Source organism: Emydura macquarii, unplaced genomic scaffold, assembly GCF_026122565.2.
Source record: "Emydura macquarii macquarii isolate MOO-44397 ecotype Brisbane River unplaced genomic scaffold, CSIRO-AGI_Emac_v2 contig_3390, whole genome shotgun sequence".
In the NCBI taxonomy this organism is placed as follows: domain Eukaryota; kingdom Metazoa; phylum Chordata; order Testudines; family Chelidae; genus Emydura; species Emydura macquarii.
This window is the reverse complement of record NW_027133527.1, coordinates 6,706,599-6,726,380: the sequence shown is the minus strand read 5'-3', so window position 1 is coordinate 6,726,380 and position 19,782 is coordinate 6,706,599. Positions and strand designations below refer to the sequence as shown.

The 19,782-nt window shown below is 47.5% G+C and overlaps 1 protein-coding gene across 4 annotated transcripts in view; it reads right to left on the bottom strand.

The window, feature by feature from the left end:
- PRKCB (protein kinase C beta) overlaps nt 1-19,782 on the bottom strand; it is a 221,053-nt gene that overhangs the window by 2,127 nt on the left and 199,144 nt on the right. For 2 of the 4 annotated variants that reach the window (XM_067534304.1, XM_067534307.1), the window contains one exon: nt 4,390-6,199. The exons of the other annotated variants lie outside the window; for them this stretch is intronic. In XM_067534304.1, coding sequence (XP_067390405.1) covers nt 6,041-6,199 — 159 coding nt within the window. In that variant the 3' untranslated portion in view covers nt 4,390-6,040. Of the gene's footprint in view, nt 1-4,389; nt 6,200-19,782 lie in introns of those variants that run through there. 4 annotated transcript variants of the gene reach the window in all.

The window sequence follows — 19,782 nt, the reverse complement described above, 5'->3', positions numbered from 1 at the left end:
TGGCTAAGCTGCACATCACATGGCATCTAAGCACCAATCAAAGAGGATCAGTAGGTGTCAGATCCTACCAGTAAGTTCCAGCTTTAGTTTAGGGCTATGATTTCCAGCTGTCCCGGGCCAAGCGGGCAGTTTCTGCCGGGATGTCTGTTCCCCAGCGTGCACGCCTCCCGCTTCAGACAGACGCCGGGCTCCTGCAAACCTCAGCCCGGGGTAGCTGTAAGCTCCCAGACAAGCAGGAGCCTGCCCAGCGGAAAGGGAGTTGGGAACCCAGCATAGACCCATTGGGGTGAAAAGTGGGGGCCCTGGGATACAAGGCACAAAGGTCTGAAGTGGCAGAAGCCCTGGCAATGTGGATTGGAAGCCACTGCTTGAGGGAGACGCCCTTCTTTCCCCCCCAATTCAATGGCCTCCCTCCATTCCTGGGTGAGGGCTGGGGTCTGTTAGTTTAGCAACCCCCAGAAGACTCTGGGTAGAAGCAGGGGTCACTGCAGGTACCTGTGTGTCTCGGGGATTGAAAGCCGAGAACCGGTCTTAAACCTTTCCATTCTAGACCGAGTCTCCCTGTTTCGACAGAGCTGTCTGCAGTGCGGGGCCAGCTTGCCCAGGCTCCACGTTCCAGCACACAGCTGCTTTTTTTTTTTTTTTTTTTTTTTTTTTGCAGCTCCGGTTTATTATCCTGTCAGCTAGCGCCAAAGGGTAGCCATTGCTCTGCACAGTGCCCCTGACGGGTTGCAATTCCACTGCTAGGGGAGCAGAACCTCATTCACACATCGGAGAAGCCGTGTCACTTTGTGATTGAATATCTCATGCAATGGGAGCAACGCGGTGGCTTGAATGAAAATGCACTTACTTGGCTGCGTGCAGAGAGCTGCCGTGTGCACTTACCCTGGAGATCCCACTCTCCGCCAGGCCTGGTCATTCACCTTCATATTGTCTTTACTGATGAAGTATCAGGAAGGCTTTATATTGCACCTTGGCTATGGCCAGAGAATCCCGGCCCCACGCTTTGGTTCTGCGGAGCCCAGAGACTATCTGGGGTTGCAATACTCCACGCTCAGCCTAGAGGAGAAGCCTGGCCAGTGTGTAACCCACACAGCAGAGCAGGGTCCTGCCCAAACACACCTTGCTGTTTACAGCGGACAGGAGCACCACCTCACAATGACACTCCCCTGCCACTTGCGAGTGAGTCAGCCCAGAGCAATCTCTGCAGAGTCCAAGGGAGCGGGGTGGGGGGGAGAGTTATGGAAAATGTGCTGACAGGAATCCTTAAAAAAAACCCAAATCCCCCAAAATGCAGGGTGCAGAGTAGCTCCGAAAAATTCCCAGCCAGACGATGGATAACAGGGACGAGACTCTTGGTGCCTCAGTCGGCCGCGCATCTCTTTGGCTTTGGGTCTTCTCCGACACACCCAGGTCGCCCTTATGGGGAAGGCACCTTTTTCTCCTGACATTAATCGCGGACGATACCGGCCGCTGTGACGTTGCGGCTGGATTAGGAGGAGGGTCTGTTTGTCCCATCAGCTTGCTACAGGAAAGTCCTGCTTGCCACGTCACCCAGGGTGCAGCACATGGCTGGAGAGGAAAGGCCCCGCCTGGGAATGGCCCCATCTCCTTTTCTTCCCTCCGACTGAATGGGCTCTGTAGAAGATGCTGCTCCCTGAAGCTGGGTTTCCCCAGTGGGGCCTGGACCATTCCAAGGAGACAGCAGCCTCGACACCCACAGGCTGTGTAGGGGAGAGCGAGATGAGGTTAAAAGCCCAAAAGAGGAGGGAAGGGGACACGAGGGGTGAACGTGGCATAGCGCAAGAGAGGCCACTGGGCCCGTGAAAGCTGGAGAGAGAGAAGCCATGAGGGAGTCAAAGGAGCAGGGCGTGAACGGAGAAGACAGTGACCCTCCGTCGCCACTGAAAGCAAGCCGAGGGCCCCGTCCCTCCACCACTCGAAGTGACCAGATGCCCTGTCCTCCTGTTCTCATCGACCCCCTCCACAAAAGAAGTCCAGACCGCTAGCATTTGCCTTTCATCAACTGGTAGCTGAGAGAAGTGGGGGGCTGGCATAATTGCTTCCACCCTCACCTCACCCCATCCCTCCCAACACGGAGAGGAAAAGGAAAGGTGAAGCCGGGGAGGGCGGGTGGAGAGTGCAGGGCAGGGCATGGATAACAGGATGTGTGTGTGTGGGGGCGGGGGAAACGAGCAGCAGGTGCCAGCTGTAGATGCAGGGATTCTGCCCGACAAAGAGGACGCAGCGCATTTCAGGCAGCCAGGAATACGCCTGGGAGTCGAGAGAGATGTTATCCTCGCCCTAGGGCAGGGTAGCGACCTGTGGGAGGGACCCTGTTCCTCTCACTAAGGAGCCAGGCTCCACAGTCACTTGAAGAGCGAGGGGAAGGGTTGTACACAGGGCAGATCCTGCAGGCCTCGTCTGTGAACCTAGGAAGGTAAGAAGATCTAAAGGGGGTAACTGCTAGGGCCGGCCACGCTCCAGGATTGTCCTGGAGTCTCCAGGAATTAAAGACGACTCTTTAATTAAAGAGTGTCATGTAATGAAACTCCCAGGAACGTATCCGACCTCCAGGAATATATCCAATCAAACCTGGCCACCCTAGTAACTGCCCAGCCCGGTCCAGCCCTGCCGTCTTAGGTCTCCCAGTAAAGAGGGAAGGCTGGGAGGGGGAGCAGCGGAGTTCATTGACAGCGGAGTTCATTGACAGGAACGCATGGGAAGAGAAGAGCTGGTGGGATCAGAGAAGGGACGTTGCTCGCTAGAAGCACAGCATGGCAGGGCTATCTGTAAAGTAAAACACCGGCCTGCGGAGGAGTAAGACACAGCGACACCTGCCGTCAGTGCCCATTCAAGGGGCTGAGGAACGATGCTGGCTGCTTGATGGCAGAGAACCGGTAAGACAGCTGGAGCATGACGGGCTCCATCCCTTTGGAACAGTCTCTTAAGAAGAAGGTGGCCTCATCAAGGTGCTCGCCTGTACAGGTCTCCCCACCTAGGATATTTTGCAGCAGCTGCCTTTCACCCCCCCTTGCGCTTTTCCAGGGGTGCTTGTGAGATAAATACATAAGAGAGACGCCTCCAGCTGGTGAGAGCAACAAAGGGTTTTCTGCCTTAGTGATAAGCAAAAACATTACAACTTTTCTTCTCCGGTTGAATTTCTCTTTAAGGGGTGAGTGCGTGAGCACGTGCCTGGCCTCTGCCAAGGAAGGGGATTGTTTTGGAGGGAGCAGGGAAAGGGGGTTTAAGTGGGAAGTACTGGAATGAATTAAGGAAAGGGAAATTCAGGCTGTCTCGGGAAAAGTCTCCAGACAGTGGGATGCAGAAGGCTGTGGACCATCTGCCTGCCGGAGGGCAGGGGAGTCCCCTTGCTTGGGATGTGTAAAACACGACTGGCCAGAGCACAAGAAGTGGGGCGGTCGGGCTGAATCTTGCCTCGACCTCAGGGAGATGTGCTGGGTGACCCAACGCAGGTCTGTGCATTTCTGATTACGTGTGTAAGTGACTTTGTACCTCTCAAGGGTGAACTGGGAGATGTAGGATGCAAATCTCTACACCTCCACATTTAGTTCTGGGGGCAGGAGAGGCCTGTGTAGTCTCCCACGTGTATTCAAATGTGACTTGCTAATGTCCAGGCTGTTTCTGTGCCCCCTGCTGGGACAGCACATTCCACATGCAGGGTCTTACACAAAGGCCTGTTTATATGTGGGCCCCCTCTTCAAAAAGAAAAAAAAAGCATCACTCCCGCCCCTGCTACGTCTCCCTTAACATTAGAGGGGCAGTTGCAGTTTCTCCAGCAGTCATCTCCAGGGCCTATCCATGCCCCTTTCTTAGAGCCTGGAGAAGTTCCACACTGAACACCAGGCCCTGTGATGTGGGGCAGAACAGAGGAAGGGGGGCTGGTGGGAGCCTCTGCTGCCTTCGGTACTGTTATTGGGTGCCTCTGCAAATGCGCTCACAGGCTCCTCTAGTGCAGCTGAAGTGGAATTCCAGAGAGGAAGCAAAGGAATTTTGTATGCATGGGAGAATGAGATTAGCAGGAGCCTGTGATCTCTCTTCAGCTAAAAACCTACCAATTGCTTTTAACAATGGCTCCCTTGAGAGTTAACACATGCAGTAATGAGTCACCAGCTCGCCACGCGCTGTCTAATGGAGATAGATTCGCTTAACATTTCTGGAAGCTTCAAGTCTCCTCCTGTAATCATTACTTACTGTGAAAGTCATTGAAAGAGATAACCTGAACTCGGGCTCCTCCCGCTGCTAACCTGGAGGGTGGGGTTTCCTGAGCTCTGGCTAAGAAAGAATCTCTCATTTTACTTGGATTTCAGAACAAGGAAGCCCCCTCTTCAATCCAGGGTGGCAGGAGAAGCGTTGTGCTATGCAAACACAGAGCCTGGGCGTGGCCCCCCTGAAGGATGCCAGCTGATAACTGCATGCATTGTCCCGAAGGGGACACACTCCACGGGAGCGAAAGGGGTAATTCCATCCCTAGGCCAGCTCCGCCCTATGGCCGCACCCTGGGCAGTGACATTGTGGGTGGTGCTGTAGTGGGGGAGATGGTATTGTGACATGGGCTACTGCATGGGCAGACCTGGAAGCTCTGGGGTACCCCAGGTTGGACTCAGACACTGTCAGCAATCTGAGATGATGTGCAGGCAGCGTTCTGACTACCAACGCCACTCCGTCCTGACGGAGGCATCTCAGAGTGCAGAACTGTGTCGAAATTCATCATTCACAAATCAATGCAGGGTTGGTGGGTGGTTTTTTTTTTTTTTTTGACATAGTATTTCTTATTTTTTATTTTATAATCAGTTTTGGAAAAAGGTTGGCACATTACAGCTCAAAGCAGCTTGATTCAAAGGGACAGCCCACAAACATCTGGCAGAAGGGTACAAAAGGAAGTGATACGATTGTCATTGTTTCAAGAGAAACAGCTTTTCTGAAGCTTTTTTTTTTTTTTTTTTGGATGCTAGGAACACAAACAGACTATTTAAATATCCAGCCACATTGTTTAAAAGTAGGAATATTAGTGAGAACAAAATTCTTTACAGGCTTCATCAGATTTCACAATACCGTTCAACTTTAAATATCAGCTCATTTTCATTAATACCATTTTGACACATTTAAAGCGCATGTAACAAACTGAATCAATCATTTTGGCATTTGAAAAAAACCCAAAGGAAAGAAAGGTTTGATATGAAATAATGTAAAAATCATGTAATGTACGCTGTTTACTAGGGTGACCATAGATTTGAAAGCATTTACAAGGGTTCTTTTAAACTTTCCTCTTACAATTGGATACACTTTCTTTTAATAAAAAAAGTTACTAAGAAACTGCACAATCAGGAGAAATTTGTGTAAGCAATAGACTTGGTTTCCCCAGGAATTTATTACTGCTATAAGGGAATGCTGTGTCTGATGAAACAATTTAAAAAAAAGGCAAGAGATTTTGCAGTGTGTTTAAAGAAACAAGGACTCAGGATTGCACGTGAGACAAGAAGTCCCATGTTCAATCTCTTGACCCTGTTCTTTTGGGGAGAATTCAAGATTGATTAGAAGTCTGCAAAGTTCAGTGTTATACACTCAATTCCCAGGGAAAGTTTTTATGAAATCCACTTGCTTTGCCACTAGCAGACTGAAATGACAACAGCTATTTTCATGTGATTACATTTAAAGGCTACATAAGTGAAAGAACAGGAACGCAAGACAATGCTTAGAGATTTCCCCCAATTGTCATGGCCTGCGATTGGAGTGCTGCCAGACACCCTATTTAATGATCTGTTGGTCAATGTACTGATATCATTAGCTATGAGTAAAATTTGATTAAAACATAATTAAATTGCAGTATTTTTCACAGAGCATCTGTCATTCAGAGATGTCCCAACTTATGTGAAGACACTTCTGGCCTTGAAACATGGTCACTCTAGCATCATTACAAAAGAAAAACCATGAATGCAACTTTTGCAATGAAGAATGTCACCACAACAGCTGTTGGGACTGGGTGATAAAGATGCAGAAATGAGATCTACACAGCTACTTAGCTCTTGACTTCAGGTTTTAAAAATTCAGAGTTAACAAAGGAAAATCCTTCAAATTCTGATTGGTCAATGTTCCTGATGACTTCCTGGTCAGGTGGAGTTAAGACGGGTGGATGGCGAGTGAAAAATCGATCGAAGTTTTCCGCATTCCGTCCACACTATGAGAGGGAAAAAAAGAACTCGTGGTGGGTGGAGAAAACAAAACAAACTGGATGCGGTCTGCAATCCCCTCCCATTCACACTTTGCAGAGCAGATTATTTCAATGAGGAAAATGAGAGAAAAGAAAAGAAGATGCAAAATACTTATGAGTTTTGTTAACTGCAAGGCTGTGTTTTCTCATGGGGTAGCCGGGGACTGACAAACGATCAGGCTGTAGCAATTGCAATCTAGTAATTGCAGGAGCGGAATGAGATGGCAGTGCAATTACTCGCTGAGCCTTTCCCAGTTGCATGCAATACTACTGTACCTCTTTGAAACGGTGCCGCTAAGCTCAAAGCAGCTTCTCTTACCAAAGAGCACCAGTGTTTTCCCAATACACACATCAGTACCTGGGCCGCCTCCCCCTCCATCGCCTTGAAGCTAGAAGGCTTTGGCATGCACTAACAGCTTAGATCATTCTACTTGTTCACGTTTAAACAGTGACATCAGCTTCACACTAGGTAACCCCTATTGACTGAATGCCTAGTGTAGACAAGGTCATTGTGCCACTGGAGAGATTGACAGTGTCCTCCCAGCACACCGGTCAGACACCTCATGTCCACACGCACATTTCAAAGGCTGCTTGGATTAGACCAGTGTGCACAGAGATCACTGGTTTAACAGCACCACCAGTGCAAACAGTCACTGCGTCACACACTGCACCAGTCGCTCCTGCATCGAGGCCTGGGAAATGGTGCAGATGTTGCAAGTGTGCATCTCTTAGGGAGAGCTGCTTTGGAAGAGACATAGGCTTATATCTCGAGGAAAAGGTGTGCTGCCTTGTAACCCCTAGGGAAACCCCTACCTTGAATTTACCTGCAGGGAGAGGGAGAAGATCCCACTTTAAAACACAACGACCAGAAAGAGGTAGCTTCGAAAAGCAGTTCAGGCCTCATCTAGGAGATGGGGGGAAAGGGTCACCTTGAAAGAAATGCTACCACTCCCCACCGTGGGCTACACAGGCTCCTCCTTTCTCCAGGATAACAGCACCACTGCCACTGTTGGACTTTGTCACAGGAATAGGCATCCTAGGGAGGCTTGGTCTAGTGGCTTCAGCACAGGACGGGGGGTCAGGAAGTCACAAATTTTAATCCTGGCTGTTACACGGACACCTTGTGTGGCCTCAGAAAAATGACACTCCCTGGCTCTGTTTAATGAGGAGAATATTCACATGGGGGGAGGGCGAGGAGAGGGGCGTAGTAAATATAACGACGCTAAGTACTGCCTCCTCCTGCCTCTTCAGATGCCCTGACACTCAAGGGTCCATGAAAGCAGGTGTGTTACCACAGAGAGGAAAGGAGAGGGAACAGGGTTAAAAACGAAACCCAGACCATCTCCTCCAATGCTCAGAGCACGTACCATCTCTGAACAAAGAGGCCGTGTTACCCCCTTGTTTGCATTTGTTAAGTTCTCCCTAGTGTTTCTACCAGACTGTTCATCTTCCAGATGCTCTACATTCTCATCAATCCCCCTTATCCCCATGGTGCAGGAGGTAGAGAAATCAGGATACTCCCCATTTCACAAATGGGGAAACTGAGTCAGAGAGGCTAAGAGACCTAGCCAAGGCCACAAGGGAATCGGTGTCATAGCCAGGATTAGAACTCAGGAGGTTCCAGGGTCCCCATCTTGTGCTGAAATGTGCCACTCCTGTGCCTGTCTGATTGGTTCAGTGAGGCAACGCTAAAATAGCCACCATGATGGTCCTCTTAATAGTAACTCTAGGGACCAGAGCCTCATTGGTGTCAACTGGCATCACGTGAGGATCTGGCTGTAGGGGCTTTGCATTTTCTATGTGAAAGAAGGGGGGTTGGGACGGGAAGTGAGAGAAACCTGGCAAATGCTTCACTTCATGTTGAATGTAAACGAAAGAGTGTAAAGAACTCCTGTCCCCTGGGTGCGGCTACAGAGAAATGTTAGGTGGATACTCGGTTAGACCAGAAGCTCATAAGACTGATCATTGCTCTACTATCAGGAAGTGACAGTTACAGATTGCTTGACTATACCTACCACATGCATGTCACATCCGATATGAACCGGAATGAATGGCTTTACTTTAATGGCTAGTGAGCTGCATTTCTTGTTAAAACTACTGCACAAGTCCAGCCCTCCTGGCTCTGTTCCCTCTGGCACTGGAGATGCAGAAGCCAGTACCTATCTGTCTCCTCGTCTCTCCTCTCAGTACATGTCACTAAGGAGAACGGATGCTTTACATGCAGAGACTTTCCCCAGGGTATTTAACTGTCAGTTGTTGAGGAAACAACTTTGCATTTTTAATAAACTTAATTAATGTCAGTCTAAAAAGACGAACTAGTTAAGACAATACCTGAGAACAGTTCAACATTCCCCACTTCTTTGTTCACTGATAATGAGGTGAAGGAAAAGACGACGCTAACATCAGAGCCGCAGCCCCTTTGGCACATTGTGTTATGTTCTCACAGCACCCAAGAAAGCCATGGTTATTTTTCCTAAAGCCACTGGGCAGTTCCGTGAATAACGCTGAAGACAACGTTCCATGCTAGTCACAGCAACGCAGAGCCTGTTTGCTCATCTCTGGAATATATTGTTCAGCAATAACGTGTCCCGTTCCCACTGCACAGATCAATGCCTCAGTCCAGCCCAACACTTAAGCCACTGTTTCAACTTAAAGATAGGTTTAAGCTCATCCCTATTCAGCAAAGCACTGCAGCCTGAGAGTCGCAGATTTTAAGACCAGAATGGACCAGAGATGCTGGGCAATAGTTCACTGGGGTTGTCAACATTTATATTATGGTGGTGCCTCAAATGGGACAAGTGCTTTCCAAAGACAGGGAAATAGAGGCCCTGCGCTGAGAAGCACAGTGTCTACAAGGACAAAAACAGACTGGGGAAGGAGTTACAAACATAGGAACCAAGTGATCAGAGCGAGAGGCAGATGGCCTGGTAGATACTCTTTATAAAGTTAAACGGGAAAGCCTCTTCCCCCCCAGAAAAAGTCCCAGCCTCCATTCTGATGCCTCTCACGTGCTTCCCTCCCAACATTCCTCTCAGCAGAGAAATCTGTTTGAGGGGTCCCGTGATACAGTGCATCTTGGGGAACAAAGGGCTGATAACAACCAGAAGGGAGTCATCCGTTTCTTTTTGCCACGCACTAGAGTGGAAAACACTGAACTTCTGTTTACGCTGTCCTCCTGACTGCCCTTCCCTATTAAATCAGCTCCCAAGTTTGTTTAAGACGACTGCTTCCAACCTGTCATCTCTGCTAAGACTCAGTCAGAACAATTTTTAAAAAGTGGCCAAGCTACAGACTCCGGAAAGAGACGGTTGCAACAAAAGCCCTGATGGAGCCTCAATTGTAGTGGAGCTACTGGGGGCTGTGAGAAAGATGTTGCTTATTTCCAAACGATTCAGGGTGCAAACCCCCTCCCCTCGCAAAGACACATGCCCCCTCTAACTCAGCATGTCCACTGGAGGTTTCATAGACGTCCAGAAATGAAGATGAAACAGCCAGATTGTCTCATGCTGATCTGAGAAGCCCCAAAATATAAAATTTGAACAATATCCAGCAAGACTTCCAGTTTCTTTGGCAAGAGCTGGTCGCTATCCCACGCCATGGAATGATACACCAGCCCTGGACTCTGAAAAAGGATATGTTAGACATTGGAGACACTGGTGTCAGCAGAGAAAATGTTTTCCTGTCTGCTCGTGGGCTGCCTGAAAACCAGCAGATTAGCACAAAAATAGATTCACAAAAATGAAGTTGCCAGTTCCACAAACCCTGGAGGCTCAAGTCAAGGAATGTGGAGATAGGGGCTTTTACTAGGCCACACCGTCACTGGCTTTCCCTCTTAGCATCAAGATAGAATAAACCAGCAGGAAAGTAACTGAGAAAGGTTACCAGAATGGTAATAAGCAGCGTAACAAGATCTACCTGATAATAAGCAGCTCATCTGCAGACTCCACCAATTCCCAATATATATTTCAAGTTTTGCAGGGCTTTGGAAATACAACTGTCACTGCCCATTAGGTTCAGAAATTCTTGGTGGAGAGATCTAGGCAGCTCATTTGAAACATTTGACGGCACTAGACCTGAACTTGCTTTGACGGGATGTGCTGCAGGTGTTTTTTTAAACACGTAGGTTACTTTAGGATTAATTGGGCAAGGTTTTAAAATAATTCATGTTTGGGAGGTTCTTTCCCCTCTTGGGTTGAAAAGTTCTATAGGAAAACAAAGCATTATTTTTAATAAAAACAACGAGAGTTCTGTAGCACTTTAAAGACTAACAAATATAATTTCTGCAGGCATAAGCTTTCGTGGGCTGTATTTCCTTATGTTAAACCAAATAGCTGCAGAAACCTGCATCAACCAGTCGTTACTTCCTGCCACAATATTAGAGGGGCCTTTACAGCAAGAATATCCAAGGAGTTGTCTAGATGCCATGAATTTATTTTCCAGATTTGTGAATAGGTGATTTTGTTCCGTTTGTAAAAATGTAAGGAAATTGCCTGAGCAATAGGGCAAAGTCACAGATTTACAATTTTGGGGGAAAGGAACTGAGTTTGTGTTACGGCAACATAAATGCCCTAACCAAAAGAGAGTTGGAAAATGACCGTGGGCTGATGTGAACCGCATGCAATCCGAAACGCAAAGGGTGCGGGCGATAACTGTGGATCCATGTTGTGCTGTTAAGATAGCGATAGCAGAAATGACCTTGAAGAGATGCTGTGGTGCATATTTAGATCAGAGCTGTGCCTCCAGGCTCCGTGCTCTTCATGGAGCCAAATGCAGCTTTCATCCTGGTATGAATGAGATGTGACAATTGCACCGTCTTTCTTTAAAGGTTGCGGAGGTGCTTATCAGCAAAACAGTTATCCCAGCCCCCGGTACCTCACAGCCCTCATGCACCATATCCTGCCATTTCACTAACTGATACAGCAGGCAGCTGTGCATGCTAATGTGTACAACAGGTCAATTCCTTTCCAAACAGATCGACAAGTCACATTTTAGCAGGTTCTTCTTTTGAAAAAGAATATAGCCATATTCCCTGGGATAAGTGATGTGGAGAAGAATTCACACTGCTAACGGCTGTAACAGCTGTCCTTTAAATCAGCACCAAGTTTTACTGCTTCTAAAACTGAGCTCCTCTTTAAGAAGAGAAAGATATCCCATCTCAATTTTTATATGTAACAAAAGCCACTTGGGGAAAAAAATCCACCCCCCTGTAGTATAATACGAACAAACAAGCAGGAATCCATCCTGAACTGAGAAGGTGGGAATCTATTTTACACAAATCCCTATAGTAGCCTGTCTAATATTTATAGCCACTGCAGAATGGCTTTTTATTTTTTTTTAACAGCTGCAGAAATAAAACTGTCACTTTAGAAGATAGCCTTTTTATTTTACCAATATCTAGCGTGATTTCCAATGGAGACAACAAAGACATCATCAAATATTTTCCCACTGATCCTTGAGATGCAATGAAAACCCATAAAGCTGAGTACGGCGATTTTCAGTGTTCTGACAAACGTCTTCCCCCGTTCCTGAAGTTTAGCTCAGGTGGTACATTGGACCCACCCTCTCACGTCAATATCTTGGCCTAAAACGCTGTTACAGCTCAGTGAGCCCTTAATGATAACGAGGGAGGTTTTCAAACGGTGCCTGACTCCCACTTTTCACAAAGCGATCGCTCTATATCCGATCTATCAGTCCTCATCTTCAAAGGAAACCTGCCCAGCACCTTCAGAAGAGACGCCTGGGAGCTTACATTCATAACTGTAATAGACACTAAAAATCATGGTCTCAGGCCTGGTCTACACGACAAAGATAAGTGGACCTAGGTTAGGTCGACTTACAGCCACTGCATTAATTACTGCGGTGCCTGATGTCCACACTACGCGCCTTGGGTCGGTGGGGGGTGTCCTCACCTGGAACGCTTCCACCAACCTTAGCAGGGCAGTGTGGGGATCTGAGAGCCTGGTCTTTCGGCTGCCCCTGCCCCACAGGCTCCCGACGGGCTGCTTCTCCCCCACTCCCTGTTTCCCGCCGGGAGCCGGGGGAAGCCGTCCGGGCTTCTCGCCCCACTCCCAGATGGGAGCAGGGTCCCAGCCGCTCAGCTCTCCGAAGGACTCTAGCTGCTTGGCTTTCTGGAGCTGTGAAATCCACATGAATGCCAGCCAACAAGGTACGCAGCGTCTACACCGACACGGTGCAGCCCTACACCGCTCGTTGCGGTGGTTTTCTGATGTCGGCATGGCAGGGGAGGAGCATTTGTGTGTGTTAAGTCTCCAATGTTTTGTTGACCAAAGCAGACTTTTGTCAACACAACTCTGTAGTGTGGATCAGCCCTTAATAAAGGCACTGGATTTATGGCTTATCAGAAAAATTTGTAACCCACTGGCTCTCCTCTGACTACAGGGGTGTTAACGGGCTACTTCACCTCGAATGGTCCCTTCGCATACCGCTAACTACTTACCCTGAACTCTCTGTTCAATCTTGTATTAGCTGCGACGCTCCAAGTACCTTCCCCAGACCTGAAGAAGAGTGCTGTGCAGCTGGAAAACTTGTCTTGCTCATCGACAGAAGTTGATCCAACACAAGCTATTACCTCACCCACCTTGTCTCCCTAACTCCCACTGACAAGGTCCCTGATTCTGCTACACTCATCCACATTCCAGGAGATTCTCAGCGGGTGTAAACCGTCACAGGACTGTTGATTTCAATGAAGCTATGACATATCACAACAGCGGTAGATCTGCCCCAGTGAGTAATGTCTTGTTCAGTGTGTACAACCACTGGAACCACTTGGACTACTCCCCGGAGGAGTCAGAGTGCTGTGTAAAGGAACCAGTGTTTCCAAGTATTTTCCTCCCAGCACGGTGTTTTTGGAATGCTAGGAGAAGAGGTTTAGAACGAGGGCCCTTCGTCACCTTACAACATATTGATTTATTCCATCACCTTCGCATTGACACAAACTATATATAATGAAAATAAACTGGCAGGTCATTTTTGGTCAAACTCCAATTCCTAGTTTCACAGCTGTTTCTGTTTCAGAATCCTTTCTGCAACTGTTGTAACGAGACAGAAAACAGGATTTTTTTAAAAAAAACCTTCCCCCCTACTCAGTCCACATGGAGAGGCAAAAGATGATGAATCATCAGCTGGTCAAGCTTCCGCAAATGCTTTCATTAGCCCAACTCGGAGCGCCTCTAACTAACTAGCGACACTGGTACATGGAATGGAAAGAAGGAACTATTTATGGGTAAGCATGAGAGGTTTAAATAAGCACTGTACACGACTCTCTTTCTTTGACCATGAAATGCTCTAAGCTGTGATTGCTTTATAGTAATACTGGGGCACTTACAAATCATCTTAGCAGAAAAATGAGAAGCTTGGGAACCAGACAGTATTTAGGGCTGCCAAGATGCCATATTGATGATTTTGTCAACTTAACATCCAAAAATTATACTAAGCACAAGGATGGATGGAAATTATGCATGCATAGAGAAGTGTTTGGATGAAACAGATTCCTTTCCCCTTTTCACAGCCAGGAGATGGAGAGGCAGTCACTGGTGTGCTGGGGTAGCTACTAATCCTTTGCTCACCAGAGGGGACCACCATCTCCCTTGCCTGGCCTTCTGAAAGGGGCACTGCAGATCTTTTCCTAAAGCAACCCCTGGCAATCAAACAAACTTCGCAAATGGTGAAGAGGGGCTGTTACAAACTGCTAACGCCCAGTGCCCCATGAAAGTTGGGCTCTTTGAAGGAGAGAGGATTGAAATGTGCCATCTCCTACCTGGAGCAAAGGCTAAGGAAGGCAACATTTTTCAAAAGCCCCTCAGTGACCTAAAAGCCAAAATCTCATTTGCAAAAGTGAATCAGGTCAGATTTTCGAAAGGCATTTAGCGGCATGAAGATGCAGATTGGAAGCTAGTGTGGTTGATGCCAATGGGAGTTAGGCGCCTAGCGAAAATTTCAAAAGTGCCTATCTGAACCTCTAGCATATAAATACCTTTAAAGTTCTGGCAGTTAGGAGCCCACATGAGGACGAAGACTTCGAAATCACTTTTAAAAAAGGGTCTTAGCTTTTGGGGGTAAAGTTTTCAAACGCACCTATCTGCAGGGACACAGTAGGAACACTTCTGCAACTAACTGAGTCAATATTTTCAGTATGTTAAAAACCTGGTAATAATATAGCCCCAGTTCAGCACAGCAGATGCTTCATTTTAAGCACATACTTAAATCTCCTTAACTTCTATAGGCCTTAAGAACTTGCTGAAATGTTTTGCCGAATCAGGGTCGCTAAGTCTCTTCTAGAACCAAAGAGGTTTTTTCAAAAGAGAATGAAAATAGAAGCCAAATAATTAAAACGAGGTCAGAGAGAACCATCTTGAGGAGGACAGAGAAGAGCTCATGATTTTACCCTCACTCTACATGTCCATTTTGTTAGGGGGGAAAAAAAAACTATTTAACCTTAAAACATTTACCAGATGGGGATCTCTGCTGCATACAGCTATAAAACGGTTCTCCTTTCGACTGGTCCGTAACACACTGCAGAGTGTACACGTGCTGCACGTACAGTCACATTGCACGTTTACAAGTGCTTGCCTAGATATGACCTGCCCACTAACCCCCTAACCTTTTCTGATTAGCCAATGGCTCGTATGATCACCTGGACTCACCTCACCACAACAGAGGTGTGCACAAGCACCTTAACTGACTGATTTCTTAAGTAACTGGGTCTATCACTAGTATTTCAATATTCTTTAACTCACTGATTCGAATAAGGTCTAATTTATGCAATTAGATAATTATTAAATTAAGGGCTTTTTTTAAAAAAAAACAACTCACTGACTTCCGCGTTGTCAGTACTTCTGTAGTCTGCCATTTGAGTTCAACACTTCCAGAAGGAGAAGACTGTTCAAATCACGAGGCGTTATGTAAAGTAAAGGAGTAATTAGACACCAAAAACAATAATTATCTCAATGAGAGGCAGAGCGAGTGTGTAAACCTACTTCCCAGGGGAAGTGCCATCCAGGCAGGGAAGTGGGTATGCAGAGACCAAACCGAAGAGCAACAAAGCACACAGTCCCTTGTCAAAACGGCTGAGTGTCTGCAGACCGAAGACAAGCTGCACCCCGAGTTCTCTTGTTACAGTCACTGTGAGAAAGGTTAATCAAGCGCCAAGCAGGAACCAAACCAGAAGATCTCAAGAATTGATTTTCAGCTCCAAGGACGGAGCAGACCCAAGTCAGGCTGACTAATTAACTGTCCGGTTTTTTAGTTTTGTTTGAAAATGATACAATTTTCCAAGAAGTGAAGCGTGGCCATCGTTGGCAGCTAGACAAGGGGCGAGTAAACAAAGGCTTAATTTGAATCTGGCCCTTACGTCTGCAGAGGCTCTATCTACAGAAGTAGGCGCTTGCTGCAAAGAGCTCTTGGGTGTGCAAAAGAGAAGTTTAGTGAAGATAGTCCCCAGCGAGAGCTCTGTCTAGAGAAGTGACCATCCAGCGTGGTAAAGATGCAAACCCAGCCCGCTCCCATTAGCTTCTTAACTGGCATCTATATTACAACCTAGTCCCGGTGTGCAATTCAGCCCACTGTGCTTGACCAAAGTGTCACCAGCTGAATTAGCCGACGTGATGCTGAACTCAACTCGTCCTGGTATGTGCTGACCTCCGAATTGTGACCAGCTTGGCGTCGGCTGACTCAATTGTTCACAAGTGTTCAAACATGGTAACGTTCTGTAGTGTAGACAAGCTCACTGTGTTCATCTGCACATGTGCGTGTCCATATTGAGATGGTGATATACATTTTGTACTAAAACCCTTAGATTACAGGTGACTTTTTAAAAGTGATCATAAAATCTTCCTTTCCCAAGTATATTTTAAAGGTGTGCAAATCCAGATTTTCTGTATCCCTGTGACTGTGAATGGGCATTTTGGTAACCACATAACACTTTTTTATTTTTTTTTATGTTCCTTTGATTTCCTTTTGGCAGATGGCATGAAAAGAATATGTATTTTGCAACGCAGACGCATGGCTGTTGAAATATAAACCATCAGCAGGTACCTGAATCATCTTAATCCTAACTAATCCAAAAATCTACTGAACCTACCTGAATACTAATCTCTCTCTCTATCAAATAATGTGAAAATATTTCCTACGGCAAGCTGTTAGGTGAGAAACAACAGACAATAGCTTACCACTCTCCATTCCAAGGTCCACGTTCAAAGGGAATTTTAAACAAATAAGACATTTACAGCAGGACACAATTTGAACATTTTGAAAAACATTGAAAGAACATTTTACAGAATTCAACTTTTTGCATTAAAAACAAACAAACATACAAAGACACAACATGTAACAGGTCGTCCGGCTCAGGAAGGAACTGGTAAACGACAGAAGAGAGGAAGACACAGGACTGGTTAGAAAATGAGCACAGATGGGGAAAACTAGCAGTTACAAATTTCAGGAAAAATGGATCCCTGCCAAATGAAAGGAAATCTCTGAGCTGCCTGGGACCTGTGCTAGATGCTGTAACTTCCAGACCCACATTACAATGCACGGCATCCTCCTGGCCTCTACTCGAGTTTACAGCCCCACGTGGGTTTTCGTTTTTGAACATTAACAGAATTCATACAAATATCTCCGGTCCTGAGCATGCAAATCAGGGCCTGGCTTTACAGCTGACCCCAAATGATTCCGCAGCTGTGATGATTTGGGGCATCTATGTACAATTTATGAATTCCAGTCTGAGATTTTGAACTCTCTGTATCTCTTGCCATCAAACTACAAACTCCATTTCGATTGTGAGGCTAGTCTGCCATCTCTGCTTTCTTTTACCTTCATCTAGAGAGAACATCCTCGGGGCGGCGAGAAGGCTAATAAGGGAAGGCTGTCAAACATTGATAATCTTCCATTCAAATGGAAGCACCCTTGGGAAAAGAAGGCAGCCAGACCAAGAAAAACGGCTCAGCCTGGTGGGTAGTAACCATGCAACAGGATGAACTGATGGGGCTCTCTGAACAGGAGGCTGATTGGGGAGCAGGTGAGGAGTCACCTGTAAAGAGGACTGCAATTTTATAGGAGGACTCTCTCCTCAGCTGTTTTAAAGAGAGAGGGAGAAAGGAACTTACACCCCAAGAACAGTCCAGAGTGGTGAGGAAACTGAGGCAGGGAAGGGTGTGCAAGAGTTTTATTGTTTTGTCCGGATCGGTAAAGCTCTTGTGCTGTCTAAGAGTGATTGGTTTTGAAGTCCTTGCTAAGCCTGTTTGTTATCCTTCCACTCACATGTTCTTGGAGACGTGAACAGCGACTGCATGGCTGGAGCTCTGGGGAAGGATGTGCCTGAACCGCTGGGATGTTTTGGGAGGTCAGAACAGTTCCTGGCAGCCTAGGGCAGCTGGAAAGTGAGGTCCCACTTCAGCCAAGGGGTAGCAAATGGAGTCTGTGCTCAGGGAAGTGTGCCACGGCGGCCAAAGCACGTGACAGTGCTGCAGCCTGGCCAGCCCAAGGGAAGCTCAAAAGCACACGGGTCCAGTGCATGCGACCAAACGCAGCTGCCTGGCAAGTGTCTAGCAGGGATAGCCTTCCCAGGGCTGTGACAGCAGCACAGAAATCTCTTCCCACACAGTGTACGACCTGCAGTTTCCTCCCCTCTGAGCCATGGGGTCCGTGGCAGTGATTTAGACATCTTGGATAATCCTCACCCTGGTAACACCTGCTCCCCAAAATGTCCAATATGGTGTGGTTGTGGGGAATGGGACATTTATTTCTCTGCTAATAGGGACGGAGTGCAAACCCTGCCCAGAGCATACCCCAGAGCAGCAGAGCTGGGGTCAGACACGCCTGAATGCCTTTTCCTAGAACCGCAGAGTACCCCGATTCCCAGGCCAGACTTCAGTAAGTTGGAGCTCTTTGTAAATACATTACAGTCATTTAAAAATAACTACGCTGGAGCACATGGTGGAAAGCCAGCGTCCTTCCGGGGCTTGGCGGGGGGCCAAGAGTCCAGGTGGGAATGGGATATTCAGAACGAGCAAGCACAAGGAGGTGCGTAAGTATCATTCTGCCAGTTCCAGAGATGAAGAGACTGGGATGCAGAGAGGAGCCCCTGGTCAATCAGGGCTTGTGGCAGAGCCAGGAAAAAAACCCGCTCTCCCAGGGACCATCCCCGTGCCACAACCAGTGTCATGGCGATACCGTATAGAGCAACGAGCGTGGCAAACGGGAAGCCGGCACGCAGCAGGGGCAATGCGAATGTTTCCCGACTAATGGACAATTTCTTCATTTTTGAGCGGTCGGGCAATGGGCTTTACAAGGGAAGAGGCTGCTAGAGCAGACTGGCGTTTAACCAAAGATATGCAATGCTCAGGATTCTCCTGCGGGCACATGCTCCATCCGCTGCACGTGTAGAACTCCTATTCATAGCCAACGGGTGCCCTCTGAGGGAACCAGTTCTTAAAGTAAGTCAGGGGAAATCAAGTCTGGGCATTTCATGACAAGAAGCTCGTCCCGCGGAGGAAGCTGCAGTGCTGAGACCAGGCTAAAGGTAAGAGGACAATGAGCAAGAATAATACAAGGTTTGGACAATGAGGCACAGGAGGAAAGGGTCAGGGCATGGGACACACAAAACAACTCCGCCACTTCTGCCACAATGCAGGTGACGGGCCAGCGACAGGCAGAGCTTCCTCCCAGCTCAGCTCGAGGTTACTAAACACAAATGCCAATGCTGTGAACCAGCTTTAACTTCAGATCCATCAGGTCACGCCTAGCACAGGGATCTGACCCAGACGAGTGAGGAGCAGGAGACACACAAACATGTAAAGAAGGGAGCCAGGCTGGAGTCTGCGGTAAGTAGGCTGCAACAGGACTGTTAAGCTGTGAGTTTCTCAACACCACATCGATAGTCTATGCTCAGTTATGGCCAGATGGTCATTGCAGAAGGGACGGTGAGGGGCAGGGAGATCCATCTGTCGCTGGTACTTCTGTGACCCTCATCGAGGTAGTAACTGAGCACCTCACACTTTTAATGTCTATCTTCACAGCACTCTTTTGAGGGAGGGCATTGCTGTCACCTCCATTGTACAGGTGGAGGAGTGAGGCACAGAGAAGCTAAGATTTGTCCAAGGTCAAACAGGAACACTATGACATGGATGGTCTAACTATTGGGCCATCCTTCCCCTCACATCAGGCACGGAAGCCTATTTCGTTATTCAAAATGTCTCCTTTCTCCTCTGATTTCTGACTCTCACGCACCAAGCAAGGAGTTATACAGACTGAAATGCACACTGCATTGCTGACTACCTGAATCGCCTCACCATGCCAGCCGCGTGCTGGCCAAGCGAGGATTCCTCTCGTGCACAGTAGCTAAATAGTCTTCAGACCACTGGCCACGCCCACCGCAGCCCCACCTCTAGTAGTCTATCCCCCACATTTAGCAATAATTGCTGCATATTTCCCCCCCCCCCCAGAAGTCTCTATAACCTTTATTCCAGCCAGCAAAGTTCATCGTTAAGAAATAGAGAAACAATGCAAGAAACTCAGGTTCTCCTTATCGTAAGAAT